Here is a 27,126-nt window from a genome sequence, read left to right as displayed (position 1 = left end):
AGGAGGCACACGGCAATTACTGCTTGTGCCAGATGAGGTGCCTTTAACCTTGTATTTAGCAGTGCAAAAATAGAGCATTAGAAAAGTGACAAATGGAAGCGTTGGACATCTAGTATTAAAGAAAAACAAGATTTGAGAGGAAGCCTCAGTTCACAGGCAAACATTTCAACAAGAGGACTTCTCTTCGTCCAGGTGAAGACCGATCCTGTTGTTGAAATGTTTGCTTGTAAACTGAGGCTCATGCTCAAACCTTGTTTGGTTTTCTTTGATACTGTGTATACATGTTCCCCTCATTCGGGTGAGTGCTTATGCACACTTGCAATACTCTTGTGCACTGCATATGCAGAAAAACGTTCAAGAAGTTGTGGAATTAAGTAAATACTAGCTGCTGTCGAGAAAGCCATCTCCTTTAATAGTGTGTCATCAAACATGAAAAACTAATGAGAATGTTGGCTTGCTCGTACAGCTGATAACACTCTACTTAATAGCTGTTTTATGAGACAGCCTTTAGAGCAGCTGCAAATCGCTTCTTGCAGTTAATTGCTAGGTGCCCAAGAAAGCACACTCTACGTATATGCAAGGAAGGTTGTGTGCATAAGTTTTGTATGGCTAATCTGCATTCACTTTCACTTATTCACTGGGGTTATTTATGCTACAGTTGACGAGGTGATGTGTGGATATACCTGCAAAATCATTTATTTGTTTTATTGATATTCTTTTCTTAATGTGCAATGTTTACTTCACTTTTACTAGAACTAAACTTGATTGTGGCAAGACGTATGAAGGGCCATCAGGAACTTGGAGCTAATTCAACGATCCCTTGATTGTTTGATTAATATAGTAATTAAGATAATTCTGGATCCGATGTGTGTATGTATATGCATGTATAACTACATTCACTGCTCCTTTGGTAATTGGCGAGGTGTGATACGCATGCGGGCACTTGACCAAATGAGTGCCCAGAAGCGGGATTTGTCCCTGGCGAATTACCGTTTATTTGAGAATACATTAAAAAAAGAAAGAGGTGCCACGGCTCGATCGGTTCACCGTGTGCAGTCGTCACAGACCTGTCGCCAACAAAACTACACCGATTCAGAGATCTTATTCAAGTGTGATAAGCTACGACGCGGAAAGTGAGCAGCCAAAATAGGCGAATGATCCCGCAACGGGCCCAATTCTCGTAACGTGCGCCGTCCAAGATTGAGCACAGTGTCACGCGCTGCGTGGCCTACAGATCTCAAGACGCCTGCTTGACGCGGCGAAGAATTCAGCCCATCGTTGTAGACTGCTCCCTTACGCGCAGCAGAAAGAGGCTAAAAGCGCCATGATCAAGCTGTCACAACTAACAGTTGTTCATACGTGCGCTGATATCGACTTATGTACAAGACGCGAGAAGTCGAGCTGCGCAGTACGTATTGTTTACTGGTACTTATCTGTAGGTGTTCCGTGCCTGTAGAAGGCAGTTGATACCAGAAATCGTACAACGAAAACTGACGAGGCTATATATAAATTGTCGACGGCACTTTCAGTGCATTCGGCGGAGATTGGAAATGCATCGATTATCTGGCACCGATCGCTGGAGCACGAAGGAAATACATAAAACTATGTGCCACTGTGCTGAAATGCACTGTAGAACGCTGCTGAATTGGTTTTCCATTGGCATTTTTCCTTTTTCGCGGTGCTGCGAGCGCTGTGCTAGCGGGTTTCATTCCACGAGAGTGTCGCGAATATATAATAGTGCCCCCCTACCTAAAAACATGCACCCTACGTACAACAAGGAGAGGAGACAAAAGAGGGCCGAGACGCTCGCAAAGAAAACGGGGAAAATGAAGCCGGGGGAGGTCGCCTACGTGGACGCGGCTAGCGGGAAGTCGGGAGCGGCGGTGGCTGTGGTCGTCAACGGCCGCGGCGTGCCCGCCGCCGCCGCGTCCGTTAGAAGCCGAAATGTAGACACGGCTGAAGAAGTTGCAATAGCATTCGCTTGCGTTGGAACGGAAGCCAGCATAGTTATTAGTGACAGCAAAACAGCTGTCTGGAACTTTGGAAAAGGGAGGGTCTTGACGGAGCCAGCCAAAATTTTAGAGAAAGGAAAACTTGAAAGAAAGATTCGAATTATTTGGACCCCCGCGCACGAGTCTGTCCCCGGCAACGAGGCGGCGCACGAGCTACTTCCGGGCAGCCGTAGAGCCGCCTGATTGTGATGGGATGGACGAGAGGCTGCAAACTTATAAGGAAATTTTAGAACACTACAGACTTAGCAGAAGGTCCCTGCCACCACCGGACCGAACGCTAACAAGGAGGCCGTCGCTTGGCGGCGCCTGCAAGCTGGGAATTTCCCAAGTCCCGTCTGGCTTTTCCACACGCAAGTGGAGGAAAAGGCGGACGATAAATGCGAAACCTGCAGAGAAAGGGGTACTCTGGATCACATAATCTGGCAATGCCTTGATTCCCCTGGCGCCAAGGAAAACATAAATAGTAGAGAAGCCTGGGAACTGCTACTGCGGAGCAAGTCCCCCGCCAACCAGCAGCAAGCTGTCCGCCTGGCGGCTGAAGCCGCGAAGAAACACTGTCACTTCGCCTGTGTTTAGTCGCGGAGGCCCCGGCCTCCGTCCCATAGGCCTGCGTGCCGGGGGCGGGGAGTAGGGGGCCTCCTACATCGGTGGAAAAGTAAAGTTCATAACAACAACAACAACATAGCGCGAGCGAGAGGCGTCTGCTACTGGACCTCTTTGGCGCGTTGCATGGTTTTGCACCAGGTGCCACATGGATTGCTGGAATCGTGAATACTACACTGTTTAGAGTATACCACCCAGTGTGCTGGCCGAGGGCGCTGAGGTGGCATTGTAAGCAATGACTGCCAGCAGCTGCCGCAAGGGGGCACTGCTGACAGTGAGTGTGCAGAAGGTTTTTACAGCAGCTTTAGGAGTGTGCGTGTGCACCAGGAAATCGGCTGAGGCACTCTCGACTCATGCGACTCCTTCAGCATGTATACATCTTCGATCTGCCCGCTAATGCCTTTACCCAATCTTCAAGTCGTGCAGCGGCAAGCGGGGCCGTGAACAAGGACACATTTCCATTGCTTCAAAAGGAATCTGCTCTGCACATTCATATTAAACGTGCCCATTCTTTGCAAGGCTACTTTACCTGGATATTCTTGCGATGTAGCATTTTGGATGAGTAATCACTGTCCCATATGAATGCACATCACATAAGACACACATCAAAGAAATGACATAACTATGTACTCATGCACACGGCAATGCCAGCTGCACAAGCGACATCCGTCTGCTAAGCAAGGTCGCCTGCTGAGGGCTGAGGCTGATATGGCTATTCCCTTTTATAGCAAGAAATTATAAAGTACTAGGTTTAAGCCACAGAAAAAATATAGAGAGGAAATATAAAACCTTTTATACCAAACTTGTGCTCATTTACAATGATGATGGTGCTTCAGCACAATTACTGTGAGCGGCGTCCTCAATTGGCAACTGGTGGAAGTCACTGCAAAAAGGCCACCCTTTTCTATGGGGAACTGCTGCCACACAGCACACTAGCCAGTACCTTCTAGGCACTGTACTACAAGTATGGATAAAAAATTGAATACAGGTATGGCCACCATTTTCACAAGCAGACCCTAGTGACCATCAATATACTTCTAAAAAAGTGGGTGTCTGTGTGAGCGAGTTTTACAGTGCCAGACAAAGAAAGCAAGCAGGCTCATGTGGATTTCAATGGGCAATACAGCCCTTCTAAGCATTTACGAGCACTTAGGCTCGAATTTTATTTATTTAATTATAGACTGCGATCTATCACAGGTCATATTGCCGCGAAACCTTCAAAACTGTATTTGTTGTTCTTTAACAGCCGCCAGCATACGGCCTTATCACTCTGATTCTGGATCGCATATCAGTTCTGTATTCTTTGTTTGTTAATGCTCGATGTCGCGAGTTACACCTTTATCAGTTTCGTTGTAGCGCAAGATGCACTGAGATCTGTCTCAAAGATTCCGGCCCCTCGTGTGTCTGTTTGCAATGTTCCAGCCTAGGCTGGTAACTATTTGCGACATTATCTAGATTTTTCAGAGCAGCCTTTAAATTGAGTGTTTACGAGTGCAACGGGTATTCTTTGTTCGACAATTGACGAGCACGTTTGTCGCTATCGGCACCGCCGAGTTGCTTAGTTCTTAATTGGGCTGACTTGCGCAACTTAAACATAAACACAACAAAGCAACTTAAACATAAACACTGCAAAGTTTAAACACCACAGATTCTTTAACGCGAGTAATACGGCTTTAGTTGTACAACATGTACAATTTCTGGATGTACGCGTCGCCGTTGTGATGTTGACGTACCGTCGGGAATTACTTCATAGTCCAATGGTCCGACGCAGCGAATGATTTTGTACGGCCCAAAATATCGACACAACAACTTTTCATTTAGTCAGCGACAGCGAATCGGTGTCCAAACCCACACTTGGTCTCCTGGCTTGTACTCTGCGTGGCGGCGTCGTAAGTTGTATCGTCGGCTGTCGGTGCGCTGTTGGTCTTTAATACGCAGCCGTGCGAGTCGTCGAGCTTCCTCTGCACGCTGCAGGTAGGCGGCGACGTCAAGGTTGTCCTCGTTGGTTACGTGCGGCAGCATTGCGTCGAGCGCCTTCGTGGGCTCCCTGCCGTACACAAGCTTAAAGGGGGTCACTCTGGTCGTCTCCTGGACTGCCATGTTATACGCGAAGATCACATACGGCAAGATGGTGTCTTAGGTCTTGTGTTCAGTGTCGACGTACATGGCGATCATGTCCGCGATCGTTTTATTCAGGCGCTCCGTAAGGCCCTTGGTCTGGGGATGGTACGCAGTTCGTCGATGGCTTGTATGACTGTATTTCAGAATGGTTTGCGTCAACTCGGCCGTAAAAGCCATTCCCCTGTCCGCGATGAGCACTTCTGGGGCGCCATGTCGCAAGAGAATTTGTTCGACAAAATATTTGGCAACTTCCGCCGCGGTACCATTGGGCAGTGCTTTTGCTTCGGCGTAACGGGTAAGGTAGTCAGTGGCCACGATGATCCACTCGTTACCCATAGACGAAGCTGGAAAGGGGCCGAGGAGATCCATCCCAATTTGTTGAAAGGGCAGGTCTGGGGGCGGAATCGGATGTATAGTCCTGCTGGTCTGATGGGCAGCGTCTTGCGTCGTTGGCACTCACGACATGTCTTCACGTAGTGGGCAACTTTGGCAGGCAGTCGCGGCCAGTAGTACTTCTCCTGGATTCCATGCAATGTGCGTGCGAATCCGAGATGGCCTGCTGTGGGCTCATCATGCAACGCCTGCAGAATTTCCTGCCGGAGGTTTTTAGGCACTACAAGAAGCTGCGCGGTCCTGTTGGGTGCGAAGTTCTTCTTCCAGAGGAGGCCATTGCTTAACGCGAATGATGATAAATGTCGCCTGAACACAGCAGGAGGGCAAGCGATCTTTCCTTCTAAGTAATTGACTAGCGCTTTCAGCTCAGGGTCTGATCGCTGTTGTTCTGCGAAACTGCTGGCGCTTACTGGTCCCAAAAAGGCACCGTCGTCATCACCCTTCGGTGAAGCGTCGATGAGAGCGCAGGATAAGCAGTCTGCGTCGAAATGCTTCCGGCCTGACTTATAGACTACAGTCAAGTCAAATTTTTGAAGTCGTAGGCTGCATCTGGCAAGGCGGCCGGAGGGATCTTTCAAATTAGCCAACCAGCAGAGCGCGTGATGGTCGCTTACTACATTGAATGGTCGACCGTATAGGTATGGACGAAACTTGCCCAGATGATCGCAAGGCACTCCTTCTCAGTCGTCGAGTAATTGACTTCGGCTTTTTTGAGGGACCTGCTAGTGTCCGCGATTATTTTCTCCTGTCCGGCACTCTTCTGAACGAGAACGGCTCCTAGGCCCACACTGCTCGTGTCGGTGTGAATTTCGGTTTCAGCGTTTTCATCAAAGTGGCCAAGTAAAGGAGGGCACTGCAGGTGGCGCTTAAGTTCGTTGAAGGCTTCTCCTTGCGACGCTTCCCATTTAAAAGGTACGTCAGCCAAAATAGAAGCCTGGGCGAGTTGGTATGTATACATTCTAAAACAGCGCAAAAGAACAGGGACGAGAGAACAAAACGTACAACACAGCGCTCGTGTTGTACGTTTTGTTCTCTCGTCCCTGTTCTTTTGCGCTGTTTTAGAATGGGTACGTCAGCCTTTGTAAGCTGCGTCAACGGTTCGGCGATGCGCAAAAAGTTTCTAACAAATCGTCGATAATAAGTGCACAGCCCAAGGAATCGGCGCACAGCTTTCTTATTGGCAGGCGGTAGAAATTGTGCGATTGCAGCTGTTTTCTTCAGGTATGGGTGAATACCATCCTTGCTAATGATGTGACCTAGGAACCGCAGTTTTCTGTAGGCGAAGTGGCACTTCTCTGCTTTTAGCGTTAGTCCTTGATGGCTTCCAGCTCTGTCTGCAGTCGTTTTAGATGGTCTTGAAAGTTTGACGAGAAGACAACAACGTCGTCCAAATATACCAAACAAATTTGCCACTTCAAGCCCACTGGGACTTTGTCCATTACTCATTGAAACGCGGCTGGTGCGGAGCAGAGGCCATATGACATCACCTTGAACTCAAAAAGACCGTCCGGTGTGATGAATGCGGTCTTCTCGCGATCTCTTTCGTCGACTTCAATTCGCCAATATCCGCTCTTCAGGTCCATCGATGAAAAGTACCTTGCATTGCAGAGCCGGTCGTTGGTGTCGTTAATGAAGGGAAGCGGGTAGACATCATTCTTAGTAATACTATTCAAGCGGCGGTAATCAACGCAGAAGCAAAGTGTGGCGTCTTTCTTCTTCATCAAAACGACTGGTGCCGCCCAGGGGCTGTTTGATGGCTGGATCACGTCATCACGCAGCATTTCGTCAACTTGATCGCGTATGGCCTGGCGTCCACGTGGCGATACACGGTAGGGGCTTTGACGTAGCGGTCGAGCGTTTTCGTTCGTGATGATGTGATGCTTTGCCAACAGAGTTTGCTGCACCTTCGACACAGAAGAAAAGCACTCGCTGTAGTTTTCAAGAAGAGTGCGAATCCGGTCTTGTCTTCTCGGGAGAGCGCTGGGTTAATGTCGAAATCGGGCTGCTTGGCTCGGTTCCCATTTAAAAGGTGCCAAGGTGCTGCGTTTTCCATGTAGATGCGTTGTTGGCAATGGAGCACAGCGCGTTTTATTAGCAGCAGTCAGTTGTTGTAATTGTATATGTTCCTTTCATGTCAGTTCATGCTTTAGTGCCATGAAACTTTCCCTGGTTCTACCACATAAGCATTACCTAAGCACTGAATGACAGACGGTTGCGGCGTGGCAAGTTCGTCATATCGATATCTACTGCTGCAACACGTTTCTTACATACAGTTTTCAAATACAGGAACCTCCATGAAGGCAGCATTGAGGAAATAAGAAACTTTGTAATATTGAGAAATTCAGTATATGAAAGTTCGTTACATTACTACCATCACAAGCCGGACTATAACCACTGCAGGGCGAAAGCCCCTCTCACATTTGTCCAATTCAATTGGATGCAGCTAGAACAAGTTCTAGCTGCATCCACGTGACACCTGCAAACTTAGTAACCTCATCTAAATACCTATTTTCTCTGCCGCCCCTTGCTGCACTCCCCTTCTCTTGGAACCCAAGTTGCTACCTTCATGGACCATCGGTTATCCTCTCTTCATACTACATGTATTGGCCAAGCCCATTTCTTCTTCTTGATTTCAATGTCTAGAATTTTGTTACAATCAAATTCAGCTAATTGGGTGTTTCAATAACTCTCTTTGTTACAACTTCAAGTTGGGCTAGTTGGTAATTTCTTGTTGGAATTATTTTGTTAGTGCTAAAAACACAGACACAAAAAACACGATACACATGGGACACCACAAGGGACACCCGCTAGTGTCCCTTGTGTATCGTGTTATTTCTGTCCTTGTTTTTACCGCTAACAAAATAATTCCAACTTTCTTCATATTGCTAACTGTTCAGGACAGAAAAAGATCTGGAAGATAGCAAAAGATCTCTGGCATGTTCTGCTGTAAAACCGAAAATTTGACCTAAGTGGTACACACTGGTGCAAGGCTGTAACCCTTTTGGTGCCACTGGCAACCAGTGCTCTTCTCTTTTTAATGAAATTAACGTACTATAAAAACACAAAACATAGTTAACAAGGAAACCCACTGAAGTGTTTCACACTCACAAACACCAAGACAAGGCACAATAAGCATGCATTCGCTAATAGTGCATGACTGAAAACCACTGTAGTTCAAATACACAAATACACCTTCAGAAGCGCCCGTTTTTTCACGGTCTTGAAAGAGATAACTCAGTGAGCGACTACGATTGTACAATGTATCTGCGAGCAGTTAGCATATTCTGATGGTAGTCCAACCCACTTTTATCGTAAACAAGTGTTTGCGACAACTGCAGCTGTTACGAGTGGTACTTTGCACCCTTGAGAGAAAAATGGTCTAAAAGGTGAGGCAAGGGTTTTCGGTGAAGCGAAGAGATTTAGAACTGCGCAGCTGCGATGAGTGCTACACTGCACAACTGGAAAGCAAACCACATAAACCAACACTTCACCATTCATACACATGTTCACACATTCCAGCCACTTCAGCAGCATGTGCCCAGTGAATAATGGTTGCAGTGAACCACTGTGGACATGTAAGACAAGTACCTGATGAAGAAATTGGTCTTCTCAGGTGAAGCCAGGTTTTCATGCAGCAGCATCCCCGCCTGCACAAAGGCAGAACAAAGGAAGCCACCACTGAAATGGCTTGTTTGTTGATGGTGAAGCTACTGAAAGTCAATTTGTCTATTTGCTTGTCCTGCAAAGCCACACACACAAGTTTGAACACTGGGCAGAAACATGATAACAGCAATCATTCGGCTAGTTGGCCCGCATTATGGTTAAGCAGGCTGAATTGATTAGAAGCGCCAGCCAGCTCCCCACTCCTAAGAATCGATAGCACAACCCCCCCGCCTTCCCCAACTCTCCACCCCATTTCCACACTAGACACGCACTGCCCACCTTCACCTCTATGTAATATCTGTCATAAGTGTGAGGTGCATCAGCTTAGAGTCAAGGCAATAAAGTCGAACCTCGTAAACATTTGTTTGTTATATCCGATATTCGTTATAAAAGTGTGCGCCCAAGTTCCTGTAAATAAGTTTGGTAATAAAACGAAAAATGCGCACTAATATGGACAACACAAAGGTGCACAAACGCACAATTTTTAAATTAAAAACTGGATATAAGCCCGAAACCTTGAGAGCAAAAATGAATACTAATTTGGGATGTTGCCTCGACGCACAATTTGCACAACAGAGCCAAAGGGCTCGGGCAGTGTAGGGCACGCACACGGGTCGGTTGCAGTGGCAGAGGCGCGGTAGGGGCTCACTCCATGGCGAGGCAATGGTGATGGAATGCTAGTCCCATGCCTGTCAGCCGTTGCATGGCCAGACTCGAGCAGCGGCGACAGCGGCGGCTACGCTCGAGTATGGCTATGGTCGTTCATGTTCATGACCTCCGCAATCACTACTCGTGGAGATGAGATCTCAGAGACTATAGGCCGTTGGCACTGGTTTTTGTTGCTGCCACTAGATGACGCAGCACACGAATGAGCACGCGATTTAAACACACTTCGGCAGCACCACTCGAGTCGGGCCGTGGCACCATAACCTTCGAGATCACAGCATGCGGGGGTGTGATCTCGAAGGCGATAAACCTTTGGCGGTAGTTTTTGTTGCCGCCGCTAAATGGCACGGCACGTGAGCGCGCGGCCGATTTAAACAAACTTCTGCGGCGGGCGATTCTATTGATTGAAAAATTGCATTTTTGATGTTTTTTTCCGGCTCCTTTATGCCTTTTTTTGTTTTAATGCAAAAAACTGCTTCGTTATAACCGATCTAACGTCAAGTATTTAAATTTTTCTTTCGCTATACAGAAAGAACTCCCATAGAAATAAACCATAGACCAATCAAACTCTGGGTTCATTGTCAGTACAGTCGAACCTCGTTATACTGAACACGGATATAGCGAATTGTCGGATAAAACAAAATAAAATCAAACGCTATTGCACAATAACTGCAACAGATGTCCGATCACCCAATAAACAATAAAATTTGTTAATATCTTAAGAGTGGTCTTTCACAATTATGCTAACATTTCGTTGGTAGCAAGCGGCTTATGCTCAGGAAGAAATATTGTTCTCTTGCCAGTCCAATTTATACCTGTGACACTGGGTGGTACTGCTCTGCTTCGTGTTTTGTGCTTCGTCCTAGTTGCTGAACAACACTGCCCGCCAGCAGATAGCAAGAAAAGGTTGTGTCAATCATCAAGTGGCCCATGATCATTATCTTCTCCTCCAAGTAATAGAAAAAGTCTCCCGCAATGTGAATGCCATTCAGTTGCTTGAATGGCTTGAGGTGAGAGAACCAATCTTTCACTTAGCATCCTTATCTGGCTCATAGCGGCTTCATTTCCAGCGAAAACAGGTTTTTTGTTATTTGACAGCAATAATCTGTTGATTTGGAACAACTTCAACTGATCACTGGGGTTCGCGTAGTTGAGAATGAAGTTTATCTGAAAGCTCTCTCTCTCTCTTTGAAAGCAAAGAAGCTTCAAAACCAGCAAAAGAAAAGAAATATATGAGCACCCCTGCCAGAGGCTACTTGCAAAAGAAAACTGCAGCAACTGTTACCGTATTTACAGATTGTAAGTCGACTCGAATGTACGAACCCCCCAAATCGCATGTCCGCAGTGGATGCTCTCGGCAACGAAAATTTACTGCCCGATTGTACAACTCGTCGCCACTTCAAATCACGTAATTAGGCGATATACGCGGCAAGCTTGTCCTCCACCTCCTTAGAACCCGTTTAGAAGCTTAAAACTTGCGGCCTACAGCGCAGTTGTTGCTTCGGCATAAATGATAGGCGCCGCCTTGAACGCTGCACGGAACAAGCACCGGGTGCTTTTCGGACTGGAGAGCTCATGACGAAGCATGTAGCCGGTCATAAAGTCAAAAGTGCAAATGCAAAATGAGCGCGAACTCAACGAATGATCGGTGTCGGCTCTTCCATCAACTATTGACACTCCCTGGAAGTGCCACTGTGTCAAGTCACCCAATGTGACTGATGTGCAAAAGGGGAACAACGCCGCGATTCGAACAGCGGCTCTTCCGTAAACTATCGACACTGCCGCAGCTGCAGTTCGTGCTGCACAATAAAAGTTTAAAAAGTAAAATTCTTCCAGACAAGCACACTTAGTAACTGAATGTAGCACATAAAACCGTAGAGCAAACAAATTCGCCGTAACCTTCCTGGTGTGGGTTTTGTCTTGCTCATGTTAGCAGTGCCATGCTTTGTTTTGATTGTAAGTCGAACCCCCAACTTCGAATTTTCGAATTTTAAAAAAGGGGTTGACTTCTTACAATCGTGTAAATATGATAGTTTGCAAGTATTGGAGCATAGACTATGCTGCCACTGACATCCAGCAAGGGGTCACAGTGCCTCAATATTATGTTCAATGGCATCAGAAATGACTGATTCAGTCTCCCAACTTCTCAGAGCTACATGCACCTTCGAGTGCTGTCCAGAGGGTCATAAGGAAACAAAAGTCATTGATCTTACTAATGCTCCGTGCAACTTAAGGAGACAGCAGTTGGCAACAAAAGGCCCATGATCCAAAGGCTGGAGCACCACTTTAAATAAACTTCAAATTATCCTTGTCTCAATTTTTCGCTCTAGCAAGAAGAAAAGCTGTAACAGCACATTCAATCACCATGAAGAATATTTCATATCTACAGTGCAATAAACGGGACAAGAAAGAAAACATATAACGACACTGTAGATATGAAACATTGTCACCAACTCGTCCAACAACTGAGCTTGTCGAACCATGAAGAAACAGTGCGTGGCAGTCACAAATGTGGGCACAGCTTCACTGAACACCTGAACTGCATCTCACTATGCCAAGAAAAAAATGGCCTCAGTCAGAGTTTTCCCGAGAAAATATTAAAGGTGGACATTCGAAGACGGGGAGGGCTGGACTACTCAAAATAATTTGTTGGCTTTGTTTATGCACCACCACACTTACTTTGGCCTTTTCAGAATGTAAGACATTCAATGGCACCATGCCACAGTGAAGAATGGAATGCTTTGAAAGCATAAATGTGCCCCATAAGTAGGAGCTGTATGAAAGAAAGTTGAAACCTCAGCAGTGATGCAGGCATTGCGGAATCAGGGGGTAGAAGACCCGTACGTGAAAGTGCTGGAAGATATATATAGTGGCTGCACAGCAACCATAATTCTGCATAAAGAAAGTAACAAAATTCCCATAAAGAAAGGTGTTAGGCAAGGAGACACAATCTCCCCAGTACTATTCACAGCTTGTTTAGAGGAAGTATTCAGAGACTTGGAATGGGAGCAGTTAGGGATAAGGATAGATGGAGAATACCTCAGTAATCTGCGATTTGCTGATGACATTGCCTTGCTAAGCAACTCGGGGGATGAACTGCAAATAATGATTGATGACCTAGACAGAAAAACTAGAAAGGTAGGCTTGAAAATCAATATGCAGAAGACTAAGGTAATGTTCAACAGCCTCGGGAAGGAACAGCAGTTTACATTAGGTAGCGAAATACTGGAAGTAGTAGGCGAATATGTCTACTTAGGACAGGTAGTAACCGCAGATCCGGACCATGAAAAAGAAACAACAAGAAGAATAAGATTGGGATGGTGTGCATTTGGCAAGCACTCGCAGATTATGACTAGCAGCTTACCGGTATCGCTCAAGAGGAAAGTATACAACAGTTGCATCTTGCCTGTACTCACCTATGGGGCTGAAACGTGGAGGCTAACCAAGAGAGTTCTACTTAAGTTGAGGACAACCCAGAGGGCTATGGAACGAAAAATGGTAGGGGTAACATCAAGAGATAGAAAGCGTGCAGAGTGGGTCAGAGAAATAACTCAAGTTACCGACATTCTAGTGGAAATTAAGAAGAAGAAATGGACATGGGCAGGACATGTAGTGCGAAGAGAGGATAACCGATGGTCACTGAGGGTGACAAACTGGATTCCAAGGGAAGGAAAGCGTAGCAGGGGGCGGCAGAAAGTTAGGTGGGCGGATGAGATTAAGAAGTTCGCAAGGGTCAAGTGGATGCAGCTAGCACAGAACCGGGTTAAGTGGAGAAATGGGGGCACGACACCGACTCTTGCACGATGTTCACCCCGGTATTGGCCTTCCAGGTGCTGTCGTACTGGCTCTCTACTGGTACGCACCGTGGCCTGGACCCCTGCCCATCACCTACACTGCACTTCCCGGATTCTTTGGCTCCGTGGATGCCTGAACAGTCATCTGCTGTATCAACCGGACCTGACCGCCCATATTTGGCGCCGCTCGACGCCTTCGCCTGGAAACCACCGCCATCGACTATGTCATTAATCACATGGCCAGAGGCAACAGTATTTAATCTGCGGCACACCGTCAGCTCGGCGGGGCACGACACCGACTCTTGCACGATGTTCACCCCGGTATTGGCCTTCCAGGTTAGTTACCTAGACTACGCTAAGGAGACTCGTAGTAGCGATCGTTGTCTTTTCGCGGTGTCGTGCCCCTACGACTTGAAATGGTGCACTGCGCTGCGTGTGTTATGTGACATACTTGCCTTTGATTTGCTATCTGAGCTAATGCTGCTGCTTTCGGGAGATGTTGAACTTAATCCTGGCCCCGGACCAACCAAACTTAACGATGTTTTAGATGCTCTCAAGCGGCTAGAAGAACACCATGCAGCCATGCGTGCCGACCTTGATCAATTGAAAACAACCCAAATCAGCCATGAAACACAACTAGCTGCACTTTAAAACCGAGTAGCAGTGCTCGAATTAGACGAGCGTAAAACAGTATCACCATCAAAACAGGTAGAGACTAGCCAGATTAGGCAGGACATCGCTGAACTAAAGGCCGCCAACATAGACGCAAAGAACAGAATGCGCCGAAACAACCTGCTCTTTTTCGGCTTAGATGATAGCGACAAAGAATCGTGGACTGAATCAGAGGAAAAAGTTATTGCGCTGTGCAAAGAAAAACTAGATTTGAATCTAGAACCAAGCGCAATAGCACGCGCCCACCGCATTGGTCAATTCTCAACGGAAAAAAAGCGACCAATAATAGTTAAAATGAATCACTACAAGGCAAAAGATAGCGTGCTTGCATGTGGTCGTAAATTGAAAGAAACACCTTACGTTATCCGAGAAGACTTCGAATTCGCCACTCGACTCGCTTGCTCCAAATTGGTTCAATTCATTAAGCCCCGAGGGTGTCGCTTTAAGCTTCGATATGATAAACTTATCGTTGGCGAGAAATATTACACCTACGATCATGCCTCTGATACCATAACAGAAACAGATACGAACACTAAGCCCGCGGCAAAGATATACGGAGCACAGGACAATACACAGCAGGCCTCAGAGCAAGCCAAGTGACACTCTACTGAACTGCATGAACCGATTCCGCCAAGCAATCGTCATTCACCCGCACTCATCAACATCGCTTTTACTAATACACGGAGTATTCTACCTAAACGCCATCAGGTTCAGTTTCATTGAAGTCACAGACGCCGACATGGTCATACTCACAGAAACTTGGCTGCACCCAGAGATAGAAGACCACGAATTGTTCCCTTCAGACTTCCATTTCACCACATACCGCAAAGATCGCACTAACCGAAAAGGGGGAGGAGTTCTAATAGCCGTTCGTAACACTCTGCAGTCCTCGATTATCCGGCATAATAATATCCTAGAAATGATCTGGGTATGCCTTCACAACGCCTCCGGAAAGCTAGTTTTCGGTGTCTGCTATAGACCCCCAGACAGTCACGTATCATTCCCCGATTCCCTACGCCATGAATTAACGATTATGAGGAATGAGTATCCCAATGCACCCATATTTCTGTTTGGTGATTTCAATTACCCACAAATTAACTGGTCATTGATCTCGACACTAAGTTCGACACCTGCAAACGAACAGAAACTTTTTCTAGAACTAACCCTTGACTTTAACCTTCAGCAAGTGATAACAAGTCCAACGAGAGGAGACAACATCCTAGATCTCTTGCTCACAAGTCACCCGGACGACGTAAAATCCATTACTGTCCTTCCTGGATTAAGCGACCACAACCTTGTTCACATCTCTATGACGCTACCTTTAAAGAAGAGATTACCAACCAGCAAACTGATAAAAGACTACAAAAGGGCTGATTTTGATGCTATGAACAATGATCTTGAAAAATTTTTCGACAACTTTCGTTGCACTTATCTAAATCGCACACCTAACTCGAACTGAAATTTGTACAAAGACACCCTACTACATTTGGAAAGTAAGCACGTTCCAACACTACTTATTAAATCAGATACCAAGAATCAATGGTTTAACAAACGCCTCAAGTCTCTCCTTGGCAAAAAGAAGCGCCTGTATCGAACAGCAAAACTTCAAAATAGTCACTTAGCATGGGAAAAATATCGCTTGTCCGCCCAACAGTATACCACAGAACTGACAAGTACTAAAGATAAGTTTTACTCTCAAGATTTACTATCAATCCTTCACTCTAACCCCAACAAATTCTGGCACATGCTATCTAATAAACCACAAGATCGCCATGTACAACTCCTAGATGCTGATGGAGAACCAATCAAAAGCGATGACTGTGCGACCGCGCTCAACAATTACTTTACGTCAGTTTTTTCCGCTGTTAACGTTACTGCTAATGAACACATTCCAGAAATCTCACTCTCAGAAATGCCAAAAATCGAAATTAACCCTGATGGTGTATCAAAGCTTACTGCCTCACTGAAAATATCTACATCTGCCGGCTGAGATCAAATTAACAGCAAGCTACTAAAAAATACCATTTCATTGTCTAGCCAGGTACTGCATCTAATTTTTACGCAATCCTTAGATACCGGGGTTGTCCCTGACGATTGGAAAAAAGCTCAAATTACACCCATATTTAAAGCGGATGACCACACGTGCCCTAACAACTATCGTCCCATTTCCCTCACTAGTATACCGTCTAAACTACTTGAGCACATTATTTTTTCCAATCTTATGACCCACCTAGAATCAATGAACTTTTTCTATCCGAATCAACACGGCTTCCGGAAGCAGCTGTCATGTGAGACCCAGCTCGCCGAATTCACCCACGACATTCTACAATACTTAGATAACCTTGTCAAGATCGACGCTATCTTTCTCGACTTTTCAAAAGCATTTGATCGTGTTTCTCATAATCTTCTTCTTTTTAAGTTGTCATCGCTTGGCATTCCACAAACCTTGCTCTCCTGGCTAGAGCAGTTCCTTAAAGGACGTAAGCAGTTCACCTGTGTTAATAACTGTCGCTCAGCTTTTTCCGACGTAACATCCGGCGTACCTCAAGGTGCAGGCTTATCACCTCTTTTATTCCTCATCTACATCAATGACCTACCGATCAACGTAAAATCAACGCTACGCTTATTCGCAGATGACTGCGTAATTTACACCCCCATCCACGGCGCTAGCGCCATTGCCGCTCTTCAACAGGATCTAACCACTATCTCAGCGTGGTGTGACAAATGGCACATGCCTCTTAATCTAAATAAATGCCAATACATATCATTCTCCCGCAAAAACACAGTTATTGATAGCACTTACAACATAAAATCGGTCGCCGTCACGAGAACATCATCTTATAAATACCTAGGAGTACACATCACATCATCGCTGTCATGGACAACACACATTCAGACCATCTGTTCCAAAGCATCACGCACACTTGGTTTTCTCCGGCGCAATCTAAAATCTGCATCACCTGAAGTAAAAAAGTTGGCATACATAACATTCGTACGTCCTAAATTGGAGTACGCGTCATCTGTCTGGCATCCATCACAATCGTATCTCATCTCAGACCTTGAAGCCATTCAAAATCGCGCCGCCCGTTTTATTACATCGCAGTACTCAAGAAATACCAGCGTAACATTACTAAAACGATCCCTCGGCCTTCAAACACTAGCAACTCGCCGTGTTATTTCCCGGCTATGCCTCTTTCACTCTTTCTTTTATCGCTCACCAAGACATTTGTTGCTTCAGCCACCCCCACGTACGTCATCCCGCCTTAACCACAGTAACCCAATCGCACGCATTAAAACCCGCACCTCCGCAATGAGCAGTTCATTTTTTCCCGACGCCATAGTGCTCTGGAATGGCCTTCCCGACAACGTAATTACATGCTCCGATCGCCGCCTTTTCCGCGAGAAACTGGCTAATCACTTCTCATAAACATATTCATACTGCGACACCGAAGTGCCAACTGTTCCTTGTTTTCTTTTTGTATGTTTATTTCTTGCTTTTAGTTTGTATATTATTTTACACTTTTTTGGTACCCCGTGTATTTTTCCCCTTTCTTTCTTTTGTGTTCTCTGCTACTACCCTCCAACCTGTATGTACGCCCCCCCTTATGTAATGCCTTCGGGCCTTTAAGGGACAAATAAATGAAATGAAATGAAATATGGGAGAGGCCTTCGCCCTGCAGTGGGTATAATCAGGCTGATGATGATGATGATGAAAGAAAGTAGTGTTGTATGAAAAGAAAAATTTCAGAAACGTACACATAATGGAATCAGGTCAGAAAAGAAAGCCAGCCAGACGGCAAATACAGTAAAATCTCATTGATTCAGCATTCAGGAAAAATGTTCAAATTATTCAATTGCCCTAAAACACTGCCGAAAACTATTTGCACCACAGCCAATATTGATGAACACCTGGAATGTGGTTGTTTAAAAATTTGAGATGAAAGGTAAGCTACAGTGACGATCTTTCGTCAGTTCATTGAGTGCTTTGTTTTGCGCACACTGTCCGGACTGTCGAAGAATCGCTTCAAGATCACAATTTCAACTGCAGCCCTCTTTGCAATGTGACGCTGTAGCAATGGGGCCTCGTTACAAATGGCCTCACTGAGTTTTGAGTATGCTTCACCACAGGGACCGTATACCATGAGGTGCAGCACCTTCAAATTGCTACAATGGTTCCAGTGAACTTAGGGTACTCAAAGAGTGGAGGAAGCATGTAGATGCAAGACATAAAAATATGAGCAGGCATCAGAATGGCATGATGCTGTCTCGATATAAAAATAAAAGGCCAGTGACATGCACTGTAGTGTCTGAAAGGGTGTGACTGGTCCCATCACAGTTACAGACTGTTGTCTCCGAGTATAGCAAACTGGAGGCCTGAGAGGTGGGCGATGGTTGGAGGATGGTTGGATAGGTGGGTGGCAAAACCACTGCTTCCGACCGTTGGGAGAGCCAAACACACAGTCGTCCTCAATGTATACGTGAAAGTGCTCGGGTGTTCCCAAAAAGCTAAATGAAGAGCTCATGACCACTATCACTGTTCACTAGTTTCCACAAGCCAAGATCCAGCTGAGAGGTCTAGACCTCTAAGAGTGGCTCTACGACTGATACGAGGCAGAAGAGAGCTTGAGACCTTGTAGCAGAACTGGTCGGCCGGGTAGCGTCCAGCCAGCAGCACCTCCAGGGCTTGTGCAGCCGTCCGCCACTGGTACTGGCAACAGAGGCGCTGCACCAGCCGTGCCAGGAGGCACGCACGACCATTGGTCACCCGCCGCTCCTCTGCACACCACAAACACACAGTCTTCTGGTCCCCGACACTCCAAAATGCTTTTATCTGCAATATCTTGCATTTCTGCTTCGAACACAGATGATTTGCAAGAATTATAAGTGTATGAGTACACAGTGGGAGCATCTTTCCATTGTGCCCACAGTATAGGTAAAGGGACCATGAAAAGCTATTTATTTACTAGAAACAGAAAAAGAGCATGAGCTTTTCCTTGCGATCCATCAGTTCTCTTCGCAATGCAGGCATTTTACACCTAACGCCACTAACACCAATCTCAGTGCCCGGTGATGAGCAAGAAAGCAAAATTAAGAAAGCACTGTGCCCTGTTCTGCTGGTATCACTTGGGAGCATCTAATGAGTGAGCACACCCAGGGAGCCCACCTGCCATCAGTGAGAAGGGGGCGCATGGGGAGGTGTCGCCCTAATTGGTTGCAAGCGATTGCCAAGAGCACTTTTTGAAACTTGGTTGGAAATTAGAGGAACTACCAGTATGAATTTCTAGCATTTAAATATTATTGCAAGTAACATTTCAGATTCCCTGTAATAGTGATTACTAATTGACAATTCAGATGAAAGGAGAAGACTACACTTCCTTTAAATATTGAGAGTGCAGAACAAGTTAAGCAGCTAACTGAACCTGCAGTGAAAGAAGCATCATTAATAAAAAGACTAGCACATGTAACAAGGACACGGACATATAAGAAGACAGGACGAGCGCTAAACATCAACTGAGGTTATCTTAGACAAAAAGGTACATAAAAGCACTCTTGCCACATTCTGATTACTTTTTGCATGTATGGTTTTGGCATAGTGTGCGCATGCACCACCGAAGTGCTTTCATGTACCTTTCTGTGTAAGTACTAAAACCTGAGTTGATGTTTAGCACTCACCCTGTCTTCTTCTATGTCTGTCTGCTTGTTACATGCGCTAGTCTTTTTATTAATGATGACACACCAACTAGCCAAGCTTTCCGCCTTGAGTGAAAGAAGCAGCTGCACCGCCAAGGAAACCCTTTATCTTTGCTAACAATTATAGCACCATATACATGGAAAGTGAGCTGCGATATTATGCAGACCAAATTGAGAGCAGAAAGCACGGACTCGTCTAGCAAACGCAGATCTCCTGAGATCAAGCACTAATTATACCTTGCACCATCATGTCATCCATTGCCACCACAGAGCTCCACCACACAAGTTTCACCTCCCTAGCAGTACTTAAGGGAGGAAGAGGCTTTCAAACAGTGCTCAAGAGGCAAAAAGAAATCCATATTTTAAAAAATGGTTATGGCTCCTCACAGGCCTCGTTTCCTACACTGCCCCGAAGTTTCACTGCTCAAATCCATCGAGAAATATGCCAGGAAAAGTTGTTTCTAGAGCCACAATTACACTGCATGGTGAGAAAGCGGTGACAAAAAAAAAAACTGCCGTTTCTTTCATGTTCTAGTTTTCAGAAGGCTCCATGCTAACCCTGCGAAGTGGATTTTTCCATGATCACCTAGCCTGTTTTGAGGCCGTTCAATTTAGCACATTCACAAAGCATCAATATATACACAGCCAATCTCGATTTCTCATTTTGATGGATTGGCAATCTTGGAGTGATACTTTGTTTACAGTTTAGGCCTGGCTATGTCAATTACAGTACGAAAAAATAAAACACAAATATTTGTGGCTCCAAAAAACAAAATAATACTGTCATTACGCTTAGCATGCATTCAAATTCTCTCTTTTACAGCATTTCGTTGAGTCTCAAGGATTTTCACAGTGTCTTTGAACAGAAAGGATTTGTGAGAAGAAAAGAAAAATTATTGTATACATTGCTGAACCTTTGTACAGCTCATTTTAAAAGCATTATTGACACGCCAAAACAGTTTGATTAAAATTCATTAAAAATATCAAACTGTGCTTCCTTAAGGCCATGATGCTCAGATGAAGGAAAATATCTGTAAGTAAATTGTGGTACTTTCTGCCTTTAGTTTAGTTTACAGGGTAGAATGCCTTAAAGTGACTCAGGCTATGAGGGACACCATAGCAGATAGCTTCGGATAATTTTTACCAGCTGGTGACCGCACCGACGTCACACAGTACACGGGCACCTTGCAAATCACCTCCATCGAAATGTGGCATCCTTAGGTTCGGCAGATGAGCATCCTAACCAATGAGCCATCACATTGGGGCACAGCACTTTGCGCCAAAATAAGTGTTTAATTTCCCATCCACTTTTAAGGAAACATGCCTGTAAAGAACAATTTGAGCTGTGGGCAGTCAGGACAGCATCATTGCAGTGCCAGGCAGCCTGCAGAGTAAAGCAGAAGCAGGGTCCTCAGCCACACTTCTTTGGACGTACCTTCTGCTGTGGCAGAGCGTGAAGCAGGCTGGGGCCCAGATGGGGCTGTGAGGCGCTCCAGGAGTGCCCTCTGCACAGGGATGACATAGAATGGGGGTTTGCACACTTTAATAGCGGGAAGAATGGTGCGATTAGGATAGTGCAAAAAGACAACTGTATTCTGAAAGATGTCCCCCGAGGCCTTGCTGAGCCCTGCTGGAAAAATGAAACAAGAACTTGTCCCATGGTGAGATGCAATATGGCTTCCATGTGTGGGTAGAAACAGGTTGTGAAAGTGGCATGAAACCAGGTTGTAGTACCCAAACATTATCTTGTACTCAACAGTCACTCCTCATATGAATGACAGTCATAACAGCCCTGGCTAAAACAATTACAGAAATTTCCCAGCATACACCCGCTGCATGTGCTCAGAATCTAAATTCATTACCAAGAAGTGACTAAAAAAATAACTCACTTCAACTGCACCAACTATGCCACAGCTTTGCAGTGAAGGCTATGCAAACCACCCCGCTTACTTGCTCTTACACTGAACCATAAAATCTCAGTGCATATTTTCCCTAGTTTATTCTTACAGCTAAAATGCTTTTATGTGTGCAGACATTGACTGAGTTACCTCGACATAAGGGGACATGCACATCGAAAAATGGCATGCTGCTTTAAAAATATGTCTTGTTGTTTTGACACTGTGTTTTTCATTGTTTTTCATTCCTCTTGCACATGCTTACACACACACACACACACACACACACACACACACACACACACACACACGCGCGCGCGCGCGCGCGCGCACGCACGCACGCACGCACAGATATATTGCATAATACGACTAGTCATGGCATCATCCTCAGCCACACTTGTGCAAGCTGGTAGGCCTGCATTTCTCTCAGGGGCTATCTTTGCTGCTTCACACTCTCATGAAATAATAAAATAAAATTTTCACCGCCAAAGACAGGCTTTCCACTACACCTTTTCACAACCTTTAATCATGCTTTGTGGAACTTCTTATTATGGGCCAAGCCTTTTCTGTACAAATTAATCAAATTAATTTAATCAAATGATTTTAATCAAATCATAAAGTTGGCACTGCATAACTATGAAGTGTATAGAATGTAGCTACATAGACTCTAGTGCAATGAGTATACCTTCAAGGCTCCAAATATTATGAATATTGAGGCAACGGCCATTGAGAACCAGTGCATCAGATATAAAATCATCTCAATGCTGTCCATGATAAAGGAATGACACTAATTTTCTTCAGTGGCGCCCAGCAGAGTGGTAGCGAAAAGACAAACTTCTTTTTGCTACCATGTCCACAGGCTCCATAACTAAGCAGTGTTTTTAATCTGCATTGGAACATGAAAACACTCACCTTTCTTAAAACTGATTTGGAGGGGATAAAGTTCTGTATTAGGAACAGTACCAGCAGATTAAGTTTCTCTGAGTAGTACAGGTTTCATTCACCTAGCATTAGTATTAAGAAAATTCACTCCAACTCACTTTTACACCACAAACTATTTGCTCAGCCTAGACTGTAATGGTCTTCTTGTTAGGTTAACTATCTGTGAACTTGAAAGGTTTAAGGAAATGTTGGTATGGGCACAAGGACGATGCTGCACTGAAAACTAATACTCGCGCCCGCACACCTTCTTCTTTCTCAACTCCTCCCATATACACCTCACTTCATCTTTCACTGTCCACCCAATGATCTAAAAATTCTCTCTCCTTCAATAAGAGAACAAAAGGTGCACTAACATATTCTCCCAAGTCACAGTTACCGTCCAGGCTTCCAAAACCTCGCTTCTCAACTTATCCTTGTTCTTTCTGAAAACTGCTGTGTTACTGCAGTGGCGTGCTCTCTAATTCTATCGTTGATACATCTCCCCATCTGGCCAATGTACTTCTTGCCACGGAACAAGGAAATTTGATATACTATCCCTTAGATGCATTCAGAATATCTCATTCGGTGCACTGTTTTCTATCTTAATTTATTATTGTTCCCATTCACTCATGCAGACATACATTTAGCTTTATTGGGAGCCGTAGGAATGATCTGAATGCCGTGTTTTTGACCAATCTTCATCAAGTTGTGGGTAAAACCACGAACATAGGGTACCAAACATCTTTTCTTCCTCTGCATCACTTGTCCATTCCCTATTCATTTTTGCTTCTTCTGCAACACCAAGCTTTCTGCGCAAGTGAACAGGAAAATAATAAATTAAGATTTAAAACAGTGCCCCGAATGAGATATTCAGAATGCATCCAAGGGATAGCATATGAGATTCCTCTGTTCTGTGAGAGAAAATACATTGACCAGACTGGGGGATGTATCCATTCAGCGACAGGATTACAGAACACGACACTGCAATATCGGACAAGTATGAATCAACCTTATGGTGCGCACCACTGTGAAGACTAGCTTATGCAAAAAAACAACCTTCATAACAAAGAGGTTTTGAGAAAGAACAAGGATAAGTTGACAAGAGAGATTTTGGAAGCCTGGGCGATAACTGTGGCTGCTAAACAATATGTTAGTATGCCTTCCGTTTCCTTAATGAAGAAGGAGAAGGAATTCCTAGATCACTGGGAGGACAGTGACGGATGACATGAGGTGTACTATCGGCACCAAATGAAACACGAACAGTGTAACGCGTGGTGACAGGCCCAACTGAGGCTGCCTGCCTGTCGTTATCAGAGAGAGGCACAAATTTCCGGTTCGCAATAATTTACTTCTATTTTCTTTGGTGTTTGTTTTCTACTTTGCCACTGGAGTGCCACATTCATACTTAGCACCGATTACACCTTGCATGGAGGTCTGATTGTGCTTCCACCAATGCCATGTTATCAGCATCTGGTTGCGATGCGAACAGCACAGGCGGCCGATCGGGAACGGTTGGTGCACGACGTGACTTTTTTAATCACTCTGTTTTCTGATAAGCCTCTTTTGCCAGAGAAATCGCGCTACTGCAGTTGCGATCGGTGGTAAGTATGAATGTGGCACTCCAGTGGCAAAACAAGAAAACGAACGGCAAAGAAAATAGAAGCAAACTATAGCGAACCAGAAATTCGCCTCTCTCTATGATAACGACAGGCAGGCGGCCTCAGTTGGGCCTATCGCCACGCGTTCCGCTGTTCGCGCTTCACTTGACGCCGATAGTACATGGAAGAAGAAGAGAAAGAAGGAGTGTGGGTATACATCACTAGTTGTCAGTGCAGCATCGTCCTTGTCTACGTGTGTGTGCCTCTTCTGTGCATTGTCGCCTATTCAGCTGCGTGTTTCATCATGTCACAAGACCAATTGGCTCAATGTTCTACTGTAATTGTTCCGCAGTGTTACAATGTGACAAAGAGCAGCACCTTTTGTATCTTGATATCTTTAGGTATGAAAAAGCACAGATCCCAACACCCGCATTGCAAATCCCTCCGACTATTCCGCGCCTGCATGTAACGCACTGGTTTAGTAGGGAAAAAAAAAAGCTGCTGCCACAGCTTTACATTGGAATAACTAAATGAGCAGCAAGTCCTTAAAAAATTGCTTATAAACATTTGGATCTGAGTGCCCACATGAAATCTACCTTTACCGGCAGATTGGATGCAGCCTGTCACCTTTTCAGCTTGTCTGGAGCAAATGCCCGTATTTTGGTGCTTCACTGGAACTGTGCAGTATGAAACATCCGCTGTGGACCTGTGCAGCTATGGCATTCATGCGACAGTGGTACCTAAGGAAAGCAGGTCTGAGGTGGGTCCTTAATATCCCTGTCACACGGCCGACTCGGAACTACCTTGAACTTCCTTGGTCTAAAGGAGCGCAAGGGAGTCGCAGGGAGTTTCGCCTTAAAGGAGTTGTCCCCGTGTCACACGGCTTGCAACGAGCTTCTCAGAGCAGCCAACAGGGGGCCATTAGGCGCTGTTTATTTTGCACAAAGATATAAAAAATAATGTCCAAAACAAACTGAAATATTTTTTATACTACTATTTTCCTCGCAAAATGCAATTAGTTTTAGTCATATCAATATAAAAGAACACACATTTGCTGAAAACAACGACCATGCTCTAAACATAGCCATTTTTTCCGCTCTGCTGGACACCATGCGCGGCGTTGTGCAATACGTGGTGCAGTGTCGCGACAATTAAACGCAACTAACCGAGTTAGAATACAATTTTATGCAATAAAACTAATATATTTAGGAGTAAAAATTACATTATTGAAGAAATATGTTATTTAATGACTCGGAAGCAAAGCACATTGGAAACGAGAGTACTCCCTTCGCCCATCAATGGAGATCGTCGATCTCCTTTGCTTCAAAACTCCATTTAACTTCCTTCCATAATGGACTGCCGTGTGACACGGCACGTATCTCCCTCGAGGTAATGGCTACCTTGGTTGAAGGGAGTTGAAAGGAGTTCAGCCGTGTCCGTGTGACAGTGACTACCGCAAGTAGACACTAGATAATCAGTTTATCGGGAACTTTTCAAATTTTTAAGAAAGACCACTATGCACTACTTCTACCTTTCTCCTATTTCCCGCTCTATTTTTCGCTATGTCTGATGGCAAAGGTATGGAAAAAAATATATAAAGCAGCAGTTTGTCTAAGCAAAATGCCATTTTGTTTTTTTTCGAAGTGAGCCAAGTCCATCAAAAATTAAACTGAAAAATATGTGAAAGATAGTTGCGAGCACAAGCTATGGAGATGCTCAACCTATATCTTTTATATATTTATGACCATTCGGGCCAGTTCATCATCAGTTCCATTAAGTCCATCAAAAATTAAACTGTGGAGATGCCCAATGTACTTTTTTTTTTTTTTTCACACGGTGACCATTCGAGCCAGCTGATGCGAATATGGTGCATTAAATAGTTAAACTTAACATCGGAATTTAGTGAAATGTTATGCAGTAATTTATACAAAACCAGGAATTGAATTTTGGATTTCACTCTTTTCGATGTGAAACTCTAGGCCTGACCACACCTTGAACGAACAGTTTTATATTTTGGAGTCGTTTTTAAACTGTATGTGTGAAAACAATACCTAAAAGCGATCATACTGTGAATAAAGAAGAAGGAAAATTACAGTATTCATTGCGTGAAACCACGAGCCCTGCTGTGCTTTAACGCGCGCACGCAAAGGTAGTTTTTGCTTCAAGTACCGACGTGTTTTTTTTTTTTTTTCTACTGTTCATACTCCAGCTGCACATAAGCTGGCTATACTTTATGGAATCAAGAATTATTTTACCTGACTGTGCCATTGTACGTTAACGCGTAGTCACGAAATTGTCGACGCATACATATAGCGCAAAACAAAGCGACGACAAATGTCGTTTCAGCGAATTCCTCGTTGGCGTTGCTTATTACATATCTTACTTACTAAAACGATTTGAGAACGAAAGGAATCTAATAAAATCAAGGAATTATCAGCTTCAGCTTCATAGGGAAGAGTGTTTAGAAGTTTTGATCATTCTTTCACCAGCGCTGCTTTCTTATTAACTGCCAAGGAATCGATTCAACGTCGCACAAAACAAAATGTTCAAACTTAGTGAACGCTGGCTATAAGAAGGACTGCAGATTCGCATATCAGCTGCAATCAAGTACAAGAATGAATCAGAACTTTACCCATTGCTCAATGGAATATTCACGGCAGGCCGCGCTCTGCTTCGGTGTCCGTGGCATCCTTCTCGCTCCTCCCGCGCAGCTGGTGAACGAAATCTAAACTTCAGTTTTACGGGCACTTGATGATCGAGAACTAAAACAGTAAACTTCGCTATTTAAATGGAATGCATGCGACGCATGAGACGGCTCACGCCGTAAACACGCTGCATTGTTATTGTGCAGACATCTATGACCATGTCTATGACAATGGCTCTTGTTGGCTTTGTGCAAAATGGAAATTACTCGAGGTACCTTTTTGTAATAACTGAAAACTTATCTAAAACGTTTTCGCTGCATGTTCAATTTAATGGTTTGAAATTGTTTCAGTAATTTTTGAAACCTTATAATTCTAATTTCGGTCTTCAACAGTTTCGGTTTCGAAACTGACGATACAAATTGAATCTGATTTTAATACCTTTTCTGGCTTTC

At 44.8% G+C, this 27,126-nt stretch overlaps 1 protein-coding gene across 1 annotated transcript in view; it reads right to left on the bottom strand.

The window, feature by feature from the left end:
* The window catches only part of LOC146175200 (uncharacterized), a 164,520-nt gene extending 137,630 nt beyond the window's left edge, over positions 1-26,890 (bottom strand). The window contains exons 1-4 of the mRNA XM_084584642.1: positions 26,662-26,890; positions 21,051-21,120; positions 18,555-18,700; positions 8,718-8,776 (exon numbers count right to left, since the gene is read on the bottom strand). Of these exons, the coding sequence (XP_084440768.1) occupies positions 8,718-8,776; positions 18,555-18,700; positions 21,051-21,120; positions 26,662-26,718 (332 nt within the window). The 5' untranslated portion in view covers positions 26,719-26,890. The remainder of the gene's footprint in view (positions 1-8,717; positions 8,777-18,554; positions 18,701-21,050; positions 21,121-26,661) is intronic.
* Between the last annotated feature and the right edge of the window lie 236 nt (positions 26,891-27,126).

This window comes from Amblyomma maculatum, chromosome 11 (genome assembly GCF_055883805.1).
Source record: "Amblyomma maculatum isolate TAMU_Amacu chromosome 11, ASM5588380v1, whole genome shotgun sequence".
Taxonomy (NCBI): Eukaryota; Metazoa; Arthropoda; class Arachnida; order Ixodida; family Ixodidae; genus Amblyomma; species Amblyomma maculatum.
This window is presented reverse-complemented; position numbering and strand designations above follow the sequence as displayed.